Below are 17,620 nucleotides of genomic sequence, written 5' to 3' on the forward strand. Positions count from 1 at the left end.
CTTTTGTCCCTGCCCCCACCTGGTGTGTCTAAACTGTTGCAGTGGCTGCTGCTTCAGTCTCCTCCCACTGTCCATCTTCCTTCAGCCTCCAAAGTGATTTTCCTAAAGCACAGGTTTAACTACATCAACACTGCCTCAATAAACTCCAAAGGCTCCCTATTGCCTCTAGGATCAAATGGAAAATGCTCTGGTATTCAGTCCCCTCCTCCCCTTTCTCCCCGAGGTGGTCTCTACCATCTAGCCACACTGGCTGCCTTGTTGTTCCCTGCAGATACAATTCTTCATGTCCTTTTCCAAGGTCTTTGCACTAACACTTGGAACTGAATTTCAATATGACTGGTTTCCTTTGCAATTCTATTTTATGCTTTTAAAAACATGATTCTTTCACAGAAACAGGCTTCCTGGACTGATTGCCAAGGGCTCAAGAAGACTCAAAAAGGGAAAGGGCAGACCTTCCATCCACCTCCTCTGTCTGTCCCTTGAAGATGTTAAAGTGCTCTTTCCTGTCAAACTTGGGGCTCCTGGATGGCAGAGATGGAGGCTTGGCCTTTCTCTGCATCCCCAAAACTACACTGCCTGGCAAAGGAAAGGGCCATAAATGTTGCTCGTAATATGGAACTCTGCCCAAAGAGCAATCAAAAAAATCATTCCCTTTAACCCAACAAATTCCAATTCTAGGCCTACATCCAGAAGAAATCATAAAAAATCGACCAAGTCCCACATATTCCAAAAGGTTCATAGTAGCTCTTTTTGTAATGGCAAAGAATTGTAAATGGAGGGGATGCCCATCCATTGGGGATGGTTAAACAAGTCACAGTACATGAATATTATGGAGTACTATTGTTCTATGAGAAAGCCTGACTGGTAGAGAAGCCTGGAATGCCTTATGAGATCTGATGCTGAGTGAAGGGGGCAGAGCCAAGAGGACAATGAAGACATTAACAACAGTGTTCAACCTGAATGGAGGCGGCTGCTCTCTGCAGTTCAGAGCTAGGACAACCCTATTAGACTGACTATGGGCAAAATTATCCACATTCAGAGGAAAACACTACATTCACTTTTGAACAATTTGTCATATTTTTTCTTCCTATCTCACAGTTTTCTTTCTTTTCCCTTTATCCTAATTCCTCCTAACAAAAAATGACAAATATATAAACATGTGAAACACAAATGTGTCTCTACAGTATTCATCTGATGGGGTGGGGGGGAAGGAAATTTTGTCACTTAAAAATATGCATATGCATGCGGATGAAGGTTGAAAAACTCACAATATATGATTGGAAAAATAAAATATCAATTGGAAAAAATAGAGTAAATGCTGCTTGGCTGACCAGTGAGCTGCTCAGGCTCTTGTCTTTGAGCTGGCCCCGTCCTGAAACGAGACTTTGCCCTTGTTGCCTCCACTGTGCCCCCTCCTTCCTCAACTGGATGGCAAGTTTAAGCCCCCCACCTTGCCCCGTGCCCAGCATCCCAACCTTGGCTGGCTCCTCTCCTCTCCTCTTTCTGTCTTTGTCTCTCCTGCTCCCCCACACCCCACTCCCTTTCCTTTGCTTGCGCCAGATGGCAAAGGGCACCAGCCCTGGAGGCAGGAGGACCTGGGTTAAATCTGCCCTCAGACACTTGCCTTTCACTAGCTGTGGGACCATGGGCCTAACCCCCTCCAGGCCCATCTCAGTCCTGCTCCTTATCTGGACCCCGATGGTTCTGGAGGAGGAGGAGGAGGTGAGGCCCCCCCCATCCAATTCATGGTCATGTCCAGCCCTGCGGCCCCTCCCTGCCGTCAAGGTCGTGGTTTTCTTGGAGGAAGGACAAGCCTCCTCCTCACGGGTCTACCAGGCTCTCGGGGGCCTCCCGCTGCCTCCGGCCCGGACCCCTCTGACGCCCGGGCCTGGGCCCCCCTCAGGCCCCCGGGGTCCCCCCACCGCGGGCCCCTGGGGCTCACCTGCGGGGCTGCCGGCGCCCCCCTCGGGCCTGCGCGGGGGCTCCCCTCGCTGCAGCCGGACGATCAGCTCCGGGGTGGACGCGGTCAGCCCTGCCGGGGGAGGGGGCGCTCAGGGCGGGGGTCGTGGGGGGGACCCTCGCCCGGGCGCCCCCCCGGGGCCGTCACCCGGGCGCCCCCCCGGGGGGACCCTCACCCAGGCACAGCAGGTTGCGGTAGTTCTCCAGCATCACCTCCCGGTACAGCTCCCTCTGGGGGGGGCCCAGGCGCCCCCACTCCTCCGGGGTGAAGGTCACGGCCACGTCCTGGAAGGTCACGGGGCCCTGGAAGACAAGAGGGTGCTCCGTGGGGGGGGGGGACGCGGGAGAAGACCCTCCCCCCTCCCCCCCAGCGGGGCGCCCTGGGCGCGTCCCCCCCTCCCCCGGGCCAGGGCTCACCCGGGGGTCCCCGGCGGGGGCTCCGGCCCGGGAGGGCGGGGGCATCCTGGAGGCGGCGGTGGGGGAGGGGAGAGCGGCCGGCCTGCGTGTGCGCGTGCGCGCCGGCCGGGAGGGGCCTGCCGGAGCGGGCGGGAGTCACGTGGGCACAGTGGGCCGGCGCGGCCTTCTGGGAAACGTAGTCTGTGCCGGGCTTGCGCCCCCGCGCCCCGCCCCCACTCGGGCCGGCCCCCGAGGCCCCGGCCCGCGGCTCCCCGACCTGAAGGGGGCGGCGGGCAGCGGGGCGGCTTCTCGCCGCGGGCCTCGCGTCCCCTCCTGTCCCAGGCCGACCCCCCCCATTATTCTTGCCGCGTCCTGCAGGGCCCGCCTTGGACCCCCGCGGGAGCGGCCCCCTTCACCCCGGTCACTTTTGACCCGGAAGGACAAGGAGGCCAGCCCGCGGCGGCGCGCTTCCGGTTGGGCCTCCACCCTCCCTGGGCCACGCGCGCCCTTCCCTCGGAGACCTCGCGGGCTCCAGGGCCCGGCTCCAGGGCCCGGCTCCAGGGCCCGGCTCCAGGGCCCGGCTCCAGGGCCCGGCTCCAGGGCCCGGCTCCAGGGCCCGGCTCCAGGGCCCGGCTCCAGGGCCCGGCTCCAGGGCCCGGCTCCAGGGCCCGGCTCCAGGGCCCGGCTCCAGGGCCCGGCCCGACGGCCTCTCCGGGGTCGGAGCCCCGGCCTCAGCCGCTGAGAATCCGGGGGTGCGCCTCCGCGCCCCCGGCGGTGTCTCCCCCGGTTTGAAGGTCACTTCTGCCTGGAAGGCCCACATCCCCCGACCCCGGGGCGGTCCCGAGGCGCCGGGCCTCCCCGCAGGCGCTTGGGGTCCCCCCCCTTGTGTCCGCCCCCCCAGCCCGGCCTCCTTCCCTGGATTACACGATGCAGCGAGAATGGGATGCTACAACATGCGGGTGGTAGAAGGACGAGATGCCAAAGAGACCACTGGGGGCTTGGCAGCCGGCGCGATTACCCCACGAGCGTGGCTTCTTTTGTTGGAGGTCGGAGGTCCTGATGATTGGGAAAACATGGAACCATCTGGTTCGGCACAGGACACCATAGCTTTTGAAATACTCGCCCGGCCCGGCCCGCATGCTAAGGGGCCCGGCCGATCGTCCTCCTGTAAAGGGGCTGTGATACAGCTGCAAAGGCGAGTGGGAGCTGGGAGGGGGAAAGTGAGAGATGGGGCAGCAAAAATGTAAAAGGTGCCGAAGCACTTTTGAAAAATGAGAATAGAAAGCAAGAAGCACAAACAAGCCGCATGGCTTTGAAAGCTAAAGGTTGAATTTATTCGCAAAAGGCAACACATAATAGTGATCTACAGTTTGAGAACAATCCTCCTTTTCTATAATCTGCATATGAAAATACCCACTTTGTTGTTTAAATTCAAAGTAAAATAAATATCTTAGAAATCCTGTAGGCTAAAATCAAGAATAAGCTTGGGAAAATGAACTTTTCCAAAAGAGCACAATATCCAATGTAATATAAATGGGATTTCCTTAAAAATTAGTGAACACATCAAAATCTAATGGATTCCAAGTGTAAGATGAATACAGCAAAAAAGAGGACATATTGCATATTGCAAGTATTTTAAAGAATTGTAAGGCTTATTGTATAAATCAATAAAAAAAAAATTTAAATCTGCAAAGGAGAGTATGAATTCTAATTTTTACACCTTGTCTTTTGTCTGACCTGTTTTTCCAACTTTGCTTCTAGATGCTCTCTTCTGCTCATTCCCCAACATTTTTCAGCAAAAGCTCTCTCAATAGACAAGCTATGTATCCATTTACTATTCCATTATTAGACCTACAAAAGCAACGTCCCTTACCACACATAACTTAAGGATTCAAGTGGGATTTATTAAGGATACAATATAGGCAGCTGGGTCCCAAAATAATTGATGGCATGCAACTACTTCCAATAATCCCTGGTTGCCAATGATCATTCCTAATCCTTTATTTCATGTTCAAAATGAGCTTTGGAGAGCACCCATTGACGAGGATACATGTGCCTGAGTCTATGGCCATTCTTTCTGAAATGACAGGTCTTTAGAGCAACTCATCCCTTGCATGCAATCATTATCCTCAGCAATCTACAGATGGCCATTATCTGGACAGAAATCCTATCTTGGGCAGTTTTTCATAATTACATTAAAGATGAGACACACAGAGGTAGCTGCTACCTCAGATTAGGCAGCATACCCACAGAAAGCAGATATTAATAATCATCCTGAGGTTGATTAAAGCAACTGTGGGGCAACTAGGTGGTGCAGTAGATAAAGGACCAGCCTTAGAATCAGGAGGATCTGAGTTCAAATGGGAGCTCATTCACTTATTACCTAGCCATGTGATTTTGGGCAAGTCATTTAACCCCATTGCCTTGCAAAGAAAAAAGAAAAAGCTACTGTCATTTTCATATTTGTGCCCAACCTGTGGTAGATAGAGCATTCCAACCTCACATTGGTCTATCACCCAGTCAGACACACTGTCATCTGTCTCAAATATAGTGATGTCATTTTGGTCTTCAATAACAAAGAACAAGAACCAATAGGGAAAGAAAGAAAAGGAACTGCTCAAAAACCAACAGAGTGATAAGCAAACTACAACAGGAGAATACTGCTATAACATTTTTGGGGCAACTAAAATAGGCCAGCAATGAGCTTACAAATTGTGAAGGACTTCTTCAAAGAAAATTCTTAACATGCAAAGATTAATAATACATTGCACACAATTCGACTTTTTTCCTATGTAGGAAGTGAAATTCTCAAACTGAAGCATGATCGGGATCACGTCCAGGATACAGTACTAAACAATCATTCCTATAAAAGGGCCTGTCCATAACTTAAGATTTACTTCTGCAGGCAAAAATTCATACATCAGTGGCACCAAAAAATAGTGAGGTGGGCTGCAGTAGTCCCACAAGGCACTAGGCCAAGAAAAAGGCCACCAACAGTATAATTAAAAAAAAATTAGTCTTCTCTAGCTCTATTAACAAAAATTTTTACATTAGTGCTTTCTTCTTATATGGAATCTTTTGACTTGAACTTGTAAATTTATCAATGTATGGAGCTCCCTCCAAAGATGCAGAATAGTAATTAAAGAAAAACTTAGTATTAGAGTTGCCTGGGGGACTCAGAAATCAAATGACTTTTCCTGAAATCATACACAAAACATGTCAGAGACTAATCTGGCTTTTCTAAATTCAAGGTAAACCTGTGCATTAGGTCATGCCATCTCTCATAGATTTATCTTCTTTAAATTTCTTTAACTGGTGTACAAATCAATGCCCTCTTCCAATTCTCCTTGTTGATTAAAGCCAACTTTTTTTATTTGATGGTCCAATTCAACTTTGCATGTTACCTTGATATGCAAATTAATCTACTTTGCTTTTCAGAGATTATTTGATCTGGTGCAGTTTAATGTTTTTTCTTGGAAATGTAAAAGGTTCCTATTGGGTGCATGCAACAATTTTTTGTTTAATGTTGAAATTCTACACATTTCTGAAAGATCAACACATTTTGGGGACAACTAAAATTCTACTTGCTTTCAGAAATCTATGGATTGGGACAGCTAGGTGGCACAGTGGATAGAGCACAGCCCTGGAGTCAGAAGTACCTGAGTTCAAATCCAGTCTCAAAACACTTAATAATTACCTAACTGTGTTGCCTTGGGCAAGCCACTTAACCCCATTTACACCTTGCAAAAACTGAAAAAAAAAATCTACGGCTTCTATTGATCCATGCTTTACCCTCCACCCTTCATTTTCAGTATTTGGGGAAGCAGTTTTCATCTTTGTTTTACAAAAGGAAGGTTTTCAAGAAGTTTATTTCATTGCGATTTAATGAAAACCTACAATTTAGGGTTAGGTATCCATTTATTAAGGTTAATTACTATGGCTTCTAAAGAAGCGAGGTACTCTTACAAGAATTATTTTGTTCGGAAATCCTTCCATTGTTGCATTTTTGAGTTGCAGATGTTACTCTTCTTCAGAGAATCAGGAGTTCTGAAGATCTCCATATTTATTGCTACCTATTTCTTGTCAGTCTTTTATATCTTTTAATTTCTACTCTAATTACTTTTTAAAAATTGCCTTTCTAAAATCATTCCAGAAGTCTTTTCTTAGTTCCCTGATTTTGAGTGACCTCATAGTCATTCATGTAGTAGTGCATTTCCTCTCATTTTCAGGCTTCAAAAGATTATGTTTTACTGCATAGTAGTTACTTCTTGCATTGTACTGTCTTTGGGATTGTTGAATCATTTTTATTATCATTATTTCTTCTAAGATTTTTCCAAGGCAGAGTTGTAACTTGTTATTCTTTATTCTGGCATCTGATGGAAGAGAGATGAGTTTAGACAATCTCTTTATCAGCCAATTGCTCAGTCTTACATTTCTTGAAAATTAATTTTGTAACATGGGTTGGGATAGAAATTCAGTTGTTAACAGATACAAAAAAAAATGAAGTGGAGAGATAAGAATTTTTGATGTTTTTTTCAATGAAAGGGAAATGGAACAGTCTGGATGGAGTAAAGGAACAGGAAAGGTCTTTTTTATTCTTGGGAGAGACCTGAGTCAACTGGGGAAAAGCACAAGAAAGGAATGCTTGCAAAATTAAGGTCTTGGAATAGGCAGATGAGGATGGGATTGAGAAAAAGAATATGATTTAACAAATAGCAAGTGTATCTTTTCTTCTGGGAATGGAAGAAAGGAGGGGAAAATGATTAATAATTTTTTAGAATGTGAGAGAAATGGAGTTAATCTAACAAAAACTCCTAATTTACTGAGACTACATTGGTGAAAATCAGTTGCCACCAGTTGCTGCAAATATGGCAATTAATAGGGAGATAGCTAGGGAATTGCAACTAGGAGAATGGTAAAAGTTTAAGAGATTTCCTTAAGCTATAGGATTTTCTTATAGTTTGCATTCACTAACTTTCAATCAAAGATTAGGTCTTGCTGAAATCTTTCTCATATTCACTACATTCATAAATCTTTCCTTCCTATCTGCTGTGCAACTTGTGATTCTAAAATGTTGGACAACTGTTCACTAACTGAAGATGTTCTTTGAAAAGGCATTGTCTGTAGAATTTATAATTCCGTATTTATAATAAACTTTCTAAAGTAGAATATCTTATATATGGCTTTTTTCTCTGGTTGATACCTTTCTAAAGTTAAATACTTTCACCCAGTTAATTACATTCTCTCCCAATATGATGCTGAATAAAGTCACTGCTCAATTATCTTTATCATATGCATAAGGTTACTCTCCACTATGAATTTTTTGATGGATAGCAAAGGTTGTACTAAGAAGGAAGGCTTTCCCACACTCAAGACATTCATAAGGTTTCTCTCCAGTGTGAATTACTTGATGCCGAGCTAATTGTGAACTCTGGCAAAAGGCTTTCCCACACTCATTACATTCATAAGGTTTCTCACCAGTGTGAATTCTCTGGTGTTCAGCAAGTTCCGTGCTCCAGCTGAAGGCTTTCCCACATTCATTACATTCATAAGGTTTCTCTCCAGTGTGAATTCTCTGGTGTACAGCAAAGGTTGTGCTGAGAAGGAAGGCCTTCCCACAATCATGACATTCATAAGGTTTTTCTCCAGTGTGAATTCTCTGGTGTTGAGTAAGCTGGGAACTCTGGCGGAAGGCCTTTCCACATTCATTGCATTCATAGGGTTTCTCTCCACTATGAATTCTCTGATGTTCAGTAAGGACAGTGTTCTGTCGAAAGGCCTTCCCACATTCATTACACTCATATGGCTTCTCTCCAGTATGAATTCTCTGATGTACAGTAAGCTGGGTGCTCCTATTGAAAGCCTTTCCACATTCATTACATTCATAAGGTTTTTCTCCACTATGAATTCTCTGGTGTACAATAAAATTTGTATTTAAAAGGAAAGCTTTCCCACATTCATTACATTCATAAGGTTTCTCTCCAGTGTGAATCCTCTGATGACGAGTCAGCCCTGTACTTAAGCCAAAGGCCTTTCCACATTCCTTACATTCATAGGGTTTCTCTCCAGTATGTGTTATCTGATGTTGAGCAAGGTGTGAGCTCCATCGGAAGGCCTTCCCACAATCATGACATTCAAAAGGCTTCTCTTCAGTATGCAGTTTATGGTTTTCAAGGAGATTCAAATTATAACTGAAGGGCTTCCTACTCTCATTATACTTAGGGAACATTTTGGAGCAGATTTTATTACAGTTTCCAAGGGCTGAGTATAGTCTGAAGTTCTTTCCAGATGTATCACATTTAGAGAGAGTATTTCCTAATGATATTCTTTGTTGTGCAAAATGAACTGGTCCCAGATGAGTACTTTTGGCATACTGACTATAATCATGGCCTCCCACTTCATCAAAAGGTCTCCTTTGAGTGTCTTCTGCTACTCTCAGGGTATCTTCCTTGGTTTGTTGCCTGTCTAACCTGGTAGCACATACCCACGTTTCTCCCAATTTGGAGATACAGACAACATTATTTGTGAATCTTTCTGAGAATGATTCTTTCATAGAAAGGCCCACCTTGATAATAGATTCCTTGTTTTCAGGCCCAATCTCCCAATCTGAAAGAAATAAGAAAAAAGATAAAATATTCTCTTTTCCTGTAGCTGCACCCACAATCCCATCTTCTGTCTCATCAATCAAGAAAAAAGACTTACACAGAAAATGTGAGTTATCTGAGGACAGAGATCGTGTTTTTTTGCCTTTCTTTGTATCCCCAGCACTTAGCATAGTAGCTTGCTGAAGGCTCTTTTTTGTAGTGGCAAAGAATTGGAAATTGAGGGGATGTTACTAATTAGGAAATGGATGAAAAAGTTGTGGTATATGATTGTAATGGAATATTATTGTGCTATAAGAAATGAAAAGCAAAATGATTTCTCAAAAACCTGGAAAGACATGAACTGAAGCAAAGTGAAATGAGCAGAACCAGGAGAATATTAAACACAGTAACAGAAACACTCTGCAATGATCAATGACTGACTTAGCTCTTCTCAACAATAAAACGATCTAAGACAATTCCAAAGATTCATGACAGAAAATGCTATTCCCATCTAAAGGAAAAAACTGAATACAAATTGAAGCATACTATTTTTACTTACTCTTTGTTTTTGTGGGGGGTTTTTTGTTCTGTTTCTTCTTTGACAAGAATAATATGGAAACATGTATCACATGGCTGCATATAAATGAAACCTATGTCAAATTGCTTACTGTCTTAAGAAGAGGGATAAAATTTGAAACTCAAAATTTTATTTAAAAAAATGAATGTTAAAATATTTACATGTAATTGAAAAGACAGAATATTATTTAAAAGGAAAAATGATTATTAAAACTGACTGAGAAAAATACTAAAAATACATATTGTTTGTAGAGTTATCATGAGGAAATGGTTTTGGAAACATTTTAAGGAATATAAAAAAATATCTTTACCCAATAATCAGTCAACAAAAATTATATTAAGTGTCTACTCTGTGACAGACAATGTAGTAAGCAAAACTGAAGACAGCTCACAAACTATCCTGACCTTTAAGAAGTTCACATCCTAATGAAGAAGACAACAAGGGGCTGGGTACATACAAGACCTAGCAGATCAAAGGACAAGCAGCCTTAGAGGGAAAGGCCTGGATAGCTCAGACAGCCTGATGACGGGCAGGTAACACTTCACTCTGAGAGAGATAATGAGGCCAGTATGTTTTAGACACCATCAAAAAAGGTGTCAATAAGAATTTTTTTTCTTGGTCACAAGGGAAGGTTCAACAGGTCAAGGGGCTGGACAAAGACTAAATATGTTCACAATTAGATCTGCCTACTACAACCAATGAAATTACTTCAAATGATGTTAATGGAAAAGATGGTCAACATTTTCCTTTTATAGCTGAAGAAATCAAGTCCCAGGGATTAAATAATTTTCCCAGGATCTATTAATAGCTATTCATGAACATGTAAAATCTGGCTTTAATAAGTGTCTCCTAACATCAGTCTCTATGACTTTTCTACTGGACCAGGCTGTTCTACCTACAGAGGAATAAACTAACTAAACAGAAATAGTTCAACAGAGGTTAAATTCAAACATTAATAAACTAATAAAGCATCTACCATGTGCAAAAGGCCAAAACAATATCATTTCTTATTAGCAATTTTATTTGATAGAGAATATAACATGCATAAGTATTTACATATTTATGTAAAAGAACTACAGGGACTGGGAAAGGTCTGAAGCTAGAAATTGTTTGAGAAAGAGATGAGGAAAAACAGTGCAATTTCAGACGGGGGAGACATGTGTGCAAAGGCAGTCCTGGGATGTTCTCAGAAAAACCTGCAAAGACATACATAAGCTGATGCAGAGTGAAGTGTACTATGTAAACAGGGACAATATTGTAGGATGATCAGCTTGTGAATGAGTTAACTTTTCTCAACTGTGATCCAAGAAAACTCTGAAGGACTTGTGATAAAGAAGGCTATCCATCCATAGAGCAAGAGCTGATGGTGTTTGAATACAGACTGAAACACATTTTTTTAACTTTATTTTTCTTGAGTTTTTTTTGGGGGGGGTAAGGAGAGTCTATGTTTTCTTTCACAACATGACTATAATGGAAATGTTTTGTATGTCCACACATTTAGGAAAGAAAGAAGGAAAGAAAGAAAGAAAGGCACAGTCTTGGGAGACAGTGAACAGTCTTGTATAACAGAAACACAAAGAATGTGAAGGGGAACAATACAAAGCCTAGAAACTCATTTTGATTTGCATTTCTCTAATAATCATTTGGATCTCTGATATGGCTAATAATTTAAAATTCTTTTGTTCACATCCTTTGATCCCTTATCCCTTGTCCTAGTTTAGAGTATGTCTTTTGGACTTAAATCTTTATATTTAATTCCTACCATACCCTTATCAGAGATATCAGATATAAGGATATCTTCCCTTTCTGTCCTCCCTGCATTTTGCTTATGCACAATTTCATCTTTAATATAACCTTTTTCATATCTTATTTTTTGTTCACAATCTTCCCAAGTTATTCCCAAGGCTTCCGGTAGGTAAGGAGGGAAAGGTTATCTTGTATCTGGTAAAGTAAAGGTGATATAAAAATAAAAAGAAACAAAGTTTAAAAATGAAAAGAAATAAAGCTGAAAGTTTGGTAGAAGCCAGATTATGAAAGCCCAGATAAGGTAATAAATTGAATTTTATTGTTAACTCAACCATCCTGGCAATTTCAAGATTCTATAATTCTTAATTCTTACTTATCACTGATGAATAGGAGTTTTTAAAAAATGAAAGAAAATAGTGCTAACTAATCTTGCTTTAATTTCATCTACAACATAATAATTTTTCTTATATTCAGTTAATCTACCTTTTACTATGATATTTGTGGCATGCATTTTTATATTCTATTTGTGTGACGGAATTCATTTCTGGACTGAGGGACCCAGTTTCATCCATACATGCAATAAGAAACTCAGCATATGATCCACAGATTATATTTTTTAAAAGGACCTGATAAGTCATGCTGCAAGGCCAGGATGGGTATGAATGAAGAACAAGGCCCCAGTCTAATAGGAAAAGAGTTGGCTGAGGAATGCAATCTCCTCCAACAGATCTTCCCATGGTAGACATTCCTTTCAATGATGCAGCCAGCATCATTTCCCTTGCGCTGGGTATCTCATATGCATGGGAAACAGCCATCCAACTGAAGGACATTTGGTATCAGAGCAATCATCATTCTTCATCCATTAGATGTTTCTCTAATGGTAGAGGTATGCAAGAACCTGGGGACCTTAATGACAGTGGGACAGTTACTGAAAACTCTAAACTGTACCCTTCATATAAAGTCTTGATGAAGACCACAGATTCATGAATCAAGGGCAGATATAAGCAACAAGTCCATCTTCGGACATGGCCCATCAGGGAATAGATTTAGTTTGACAAGACTTACTTGTTACTAGGGTTTGGTTTTTCCTTTTTATTTTCCTGGTGGGGGAGAGAGGAAAAAATGCTTGTTAATTAAAAAAATAAAGTATGAGTTTTAAAGGAGTAAGAAACAAGCAGTCTTTGACAAGGGTGAACCCTCCCCTCTTCCCACTTTCCCAGTGCCAGAGCTTCACAACTCTGTTGTCATCCTTAATTCCTCCTCTTCCTCACTTCATGTCCAACCTGTGACTGGTTCAGGTCATCTCAACCTCCTGACATCTCTCCATGAGGCCACCCTCCTCTCCTCTGACAGCCTTCATCCTGGTGCAAGCCCTCATCACTTGACTCCTGGACCATGGCAATTACTCTCCACAGTCTCCAGACTTTCCCTACTCTAGTCTTCCCTCCTTTCAGTCAGCAAAAGTATTGTCCTCAAATGCTGGATCAGCCATGCTATCCCCCTACTCTATAGATTCGAGGGACTCCCTACTGCCTCGAGGAGCAAATACAAAATGCTGTTTGGCTTCAAAGCCCTTGCTAGCCTGCCTCCTCCCTTCTATGCCCATCACCTTCCTGATGTCAGGGTCTTCTTTGAGAACACAAACAAAAACAGCTGTTCCTGGTCTCTTTTTAACCATTCCGCAGGCCTGGATGCCTCTCTCTCATCCCCACTGTATGGCTTCCTCGTTTGATGAGACACCATCCTGTGGTCCCTTGTGCCCGCTCTCTGATGCTACCTCCCAACCCCTCAGTCCAGATCTTGGGGGGAGGGTGCATCATTCATTCCATGCTAACTCTTCCATTACAACATGAGCCCATTGAGAGACATGTTGATGCCTTCCTTCCTATGTCCAGCTTGCAGCTGATGCCTGGCATCTTGTAGAGATTGATGACTGAGACAGAGTGGTGGGCACAAGGGGGAGGCAGGGTCTGCTGGGTGCCAGACTCTAGCAGCGAAGAGTCCTCATGACCACCATTTTTCATGCCCAGAGTCACAGGGAGCAAGGGTCTGAGGCAGAACTCTAAGTGTGAGAGGGTATGAGGGTGCATTCCAGGCAGGAGGCAAAGCCTGAACAAAAAGCCTGGACCCCAGAAGGTGGGTCAGAGCTGAAGCCAGAGTGAGGGGAGGGCAGCACAGGCCAGCAACCTACATAGGAAGGGCCTTTAGATGCGACACAATGGACTTCAAACTCAATCCCAGCTGTCACAGGGAGCCATTGGACCATAGAACAGTAAAGAGAGGAGCTCAATATCTGCCAAGAATGAAAACTGGGAATTGCCTAATGGGCTCAGGCTGCCATATTCGAGAAGAATAAGTTTGGGAGGGGTCACCTCCCAATGAGGATGAGGATGACAAGATGGCTACGGTGGGCACAAGGTGAAGGCTGCTGGCATGAGATGTGGACCACCCATGAACAATGGTCTCCCATGAATGATGAGGGAGGGAAGTCTCTGCTCTAGATTTCTCTGAAACCAGTGGCCCTTCACTTATTGACTGCAGACAAAGAAGCCAGAGAGCTGCCTGCCTGAGGTCACCGGACTGTCTGGCCCACACCTCCTCCCTGACCTCTCTGCGGTAGGTAGCAGGCTTTCTAACACTAATAGTATGATCTGAGGAGTCTTGCTTCCTTAAGGAGAGCCTCTATTTCCTTCTCAAATAATGGCATCATTTGGCCATGGGATGGTCAGTGGTTCTAATCAATAGGATCTAATGACTGAGCTTCTTGGGCTTCTGTTAGCAAGCTGGAGATGAGGATCAGGTGGGCTGATTGAACCCTGTCCATCTAATGGCTAATTATTAGCTAAACACTATCTTTAGCAATGTCAGAGTCTTAAGACTAGGCAAGAGCTCCTGGAGGGTAGGGGTACTCTGTTGTCTCTTCCTATATTCTATGCATACCAACTACCTTTGTATTCTCAATCCGGGTCTGGGAGAGAAGGCAAAGAGAGCAAGTGAGAAGAAGAAAGCATGAGCTCTGAATGTTTTGCTAATTGGAAAAAAGATCCAGGTGGGCTTAGGGGGTTAGAGCCCCCTAGGATTTCACTTGATAAAATTTTCATACACTTTTCACTCATCTTAGAGTGAAGGAAAAGAAAATACAAGAGATTTTTTTGATTTGAGGTTTGGAAGCCAGAAAGAGGCCTGTTTTGGGGGGGGAGAGTTTCTTAGGGGTTTTTTTTGCAAGGCAAATGGGGTTAAGTGACTTGCCCAAGGCCAAACAGCTAGGTAATTATTAAGTGTCTGAGGTTGCATTTGAACTCAGGTCCTCCCTGTGCCACCTAGCTGCCCCAAGAGGCCTGTTTGAGTGACTATCTCCCCCTCCAGGTGTTTCTGGGCAGAGGACTCAGACAGACTTATCCAGGTGAATCAGCAGCCAAGTCACCCAAAAGAAGTGGATCAGATGATGCCTTTGTAAGCACTTCAGAGACCAGGTGAGAAACACTCACCCATCTACCTGGGAAGTTTCCATTCTCAGCAGAGAAAGAAGAAAATTTCTGAAATGAATTTCCATTGTAAAGAGAGACTAGTCCTGCAGATGGTGTGGGACATGACTGGGAAAGAAAGATGAAGGAGGCTAAGAAAGGAGAATGAAGGAAAGGACAGAAAGATGGACAACATGGTAATTCACAGGCCTTTAATCAAAATCTACTGGGGAGAAAAAGGCATTCACAGCTATGAGGAGGGGGCACCTAACTGGATCCCAAATCTTCCCCTGCTGAGAGGAGAAGGGCCATGGGACTGTAGGGCCTCTGGTCATACTTCTGAACTCTTTTTTTTTTTTTTTTTTTGATAACAAAAAGGAAGATGGGAGGGTTTATGGAAAGAGCCCAGAACAAAGATGGTCACAAAAAGCCTCGGGAATTTGTAACAGCTACATCACACAAAAAATACTTAAGAGGAAAAACAGAATGCATGAAAGCAAACATCCAGGATGAGTGTGTGATTGACTATCCTGCAGATAAAGAAGGGGAGGGGGGAAGCCCAGCTTCAGGGACTCAGCCTCAGAGACAGGGTTCAGGAGAATATCTACATTCCCTGAAGCACCCTAGAGAGACATCCCAGTCCCCAAAGGTCCCCAAAGAGTTGCTCCTGCCTGGTTTGTATTACTCACCTGGAGGGTGGATTCTAGAACCATCTCCTTCTGGCCTCCATGGTACCTCCCCTTGCTCCAGCTGGACAATCACCTCTGGTGTGGAAGCAGCCAGTCCTACCCATTGGACACAGAGAAAGGTTCAGGACAGAAAGCCTCCTGTTCCTGTCTTTGGGGGAATAGGTGGGCACACCAGGAAAACCCCAAGGGTGGGGGGAAAGACCACTGAATGATAACCTTCCCAAAATGGCTAAAGGGTCAGAAAGGGGTTACTTCCTGCTGAGAGGAGAGGTTCTTGGACCTCAGGGAGCATAGAGGGTGGGAGACACAACTTGTAGGTTGACAATAGCATGTTCACAGGAAGCATCTTTTTCTAGGTCCCAAGGAGCTCTCATCAATGGAGGCCACCCGAGCCTTGCTCAACACAAGACCCTCCCCAGGGCATATCCTGGGTCCCAAGGACAGCCCTTCTTACCCAGGCACACCAGATTCTGGTAGTTTTCCAGCATCACCTCCCGGTATAGGTCCTTCTGAGGGGGTGCCAGGCACCCCCATTCCTCCCAAGTGAAGTCCACAGCCACATCCTGGAATGTCACAGATTCCTGGAAAACCCAAAATACTTGTGTTCAGCCAGGGGCCATAATCTCTATTGCCTGAGAATAGGAGGCTGATTGGGCATTTAAAGGGATAGTGCTCTCAGTGCTCAAGTATCTGAGAATAGTCTTTGTGTCCTTGGATTCTCTGTAGCCCATCACCCTCATCACCTGGATTCTCTTTTATCTCTAGCTTTCCTGACACTGCTTTTCTCTCCATTCTTCTCCTATCTGTCTAAATCTTCATGTAGGTCATGCCCATTAACTGAGCGCACTGCCAAAAGCCTGTCCTGGGCCTATTCCTGTTCTCTCTGTAAATTATTGAACTTAGTGATTAATTTATCAATCACAGAGGACTCTCAGATCTACTTATCTAGCCCTTACCTCTCTCTAACCACTATACCCACACCTCCAACTGAGTATTGGACATCTCAAAGTGAACGTCTCTTAGACATCTTGAATTCAACATATCCAAAACTGAAAAGTATTTTTCCCTTTGACAGACTGTGAGCTCTCCTGGTGGTAGGGACTGTCTCGCCTTTATAACCTCAGAATTAGCAGGTACTTAAATATTGATCAACAGTTGTTCCCCCAATCTTTCTTAGTACTGTAGAGGGCATCAGCCTCCTCCTATCCCTCAGGCTCCTGGTCTCAAAGTTGTTCTAGATTCCTCATTCTCTCATTCCATATCCAATACAACATTAAGATCTATTAATTAAACCTCTGCTGCATCTCTGCCCCCCTTCGCCCGGGCAGCATCTCTGCCCCCCTTCGCCCGGGCAGCATCTCTGCCCCCTTCACCCGGGCAGCATCACCCCGAGGTCACTCCCTCCTCCCCCCTCGACCCTTCCCTCCGCGGCTCCTGGCCGAAGCTGCAGACTCTGAACCCTGAACTCTGAACCCTGACCCTTGGGTTGTTTGCGGGGGGGGGCTCTGCCCATGGGGGCGCCGCCACGCAGTGGGGGGCCGGAGGGGGGCTGGGGGGCCCCGGGCCCCTTGGGGGGGTTCCGGACTGTTGGAAGACTTTAGGCGTCCTGAAGGGGGGCTGGGGGGACACAGTGGGGGTGCAGTGGGGGCTCCCCAGGCCCGTCACCCCCTCCCCGGGCTGTCACGCGCGGAGGGGCTCCCCCGTCTCGGGGCTCCGCTGTCGTCCCCCCGCCACCCTGCCGAGCGCCGGGCCCCGCGCCCACCTGAGGGGCTGCCCCGCTCGGACCCCGCGGAGTCTCTTCTGGGGTCCCGGTGCGGGCGGGGGCCGGGGAAGGGGGGGGCATCCCGGAGGGGCCCCGGGAAGGGACTGAGAAGCTTTGCGCCTGCGCACGCCGCCACTCCGCGAGGGGCGGGGCCAGCCGCCGGGCCCGGTGTCGGCTCCCCGTTCTCGGGACAGACGCCACTTCCGAGAAAATGGCCGCCAACCGGAAGTCGCCGGACCCACGCCACGGCAAAGCCTTCTGGGAACGGTAGTGCCGGGGAAGGGCCTCCAAGCCGCCCGCCCCCATCGGCCAGCGCGGGCCACTTCCCGGCGTCCCCTTCCCTCCGGCCCGCTCCCGGGCTTCCCCCGCCCCCTCGTGACGTCAGCCTCGCGCGCCCCGGCCCCGCCCCCTGCGCCTCCGCGGGTGGCAGCGCCCCCTGCAGG

The 17,620-nt window shown here is 45.9% G+C and overlaps 2 protein-coding genes across 3 annotated transcripts in view; both read right to left on the bottom strand.

Annotated features, from left to right (window-relative positions):
- LOC141497195 (zinc finger protein 69 homolog) overlaps positions 1–2,748 on the bottom strand; it is a 16,561-nt gene extending 13,813 nt beyond the window's left edge. For both annotated transcript variants that reach the window (XR_012471244.1, XM_074199846.1), the window contains exons 1-2: positions 2,136–2,748; positions 1,943–2,032 (exon numbers count right to left, since the gene is read on the bottom strand). Coding sequence is in view for 1 of the 2 variants with exons in the window: in XM_074199846.1 (XP_074055947.1) it covers positions 1,943–2,032; positions 2,136–2,421 (376 nt within the window). In the remaining variant the exon portion in view is untranslated. The remainder of the gene's footprint in view (positions 1–1,942; positions 2,033–2,135) is intronic.
- The window catches only part of LOC141497219 (uncharacterized), a 27,417-nt gene extending 10,047 nt beyond the window's left edge, over positions 1–17,370 (bottom strand). Inside the window, 4 exon segments of the mRNA XM_074199867.1 lie at positions 7,652–8,961; positions 15,416–15,511; positions 15,870–15,996; positions 17,178–17,370. Coding sequence (XP_074055968.1) covers positions 7,652–8,961; positions 15,416–15,511; positions 15,870–15,996; positions 17,178–17,258 — 1,614 coding nt within the window. The 5' untranslated portion in view covers positions 17,259–17,370.
- Positions 17,371–17,620: the final 250 nt, after the last annotated feature.

The sequence above is a fragment of the Macrotis lagotis genome, chromosome X (assembly GCF_037893015.1).
Source record: "Macrotis lagotis isolate mMagLag1 chromosome X, bilby.v1.9.chrom.fasta, whole genome shotgun sequence".
Taxonomy (NCBI): Eukaryota; Metazoa; Chordata; class Mammalia; order Peramelemorphia; family Peramelidae; genus Macrotis; species Macrotis lagotis.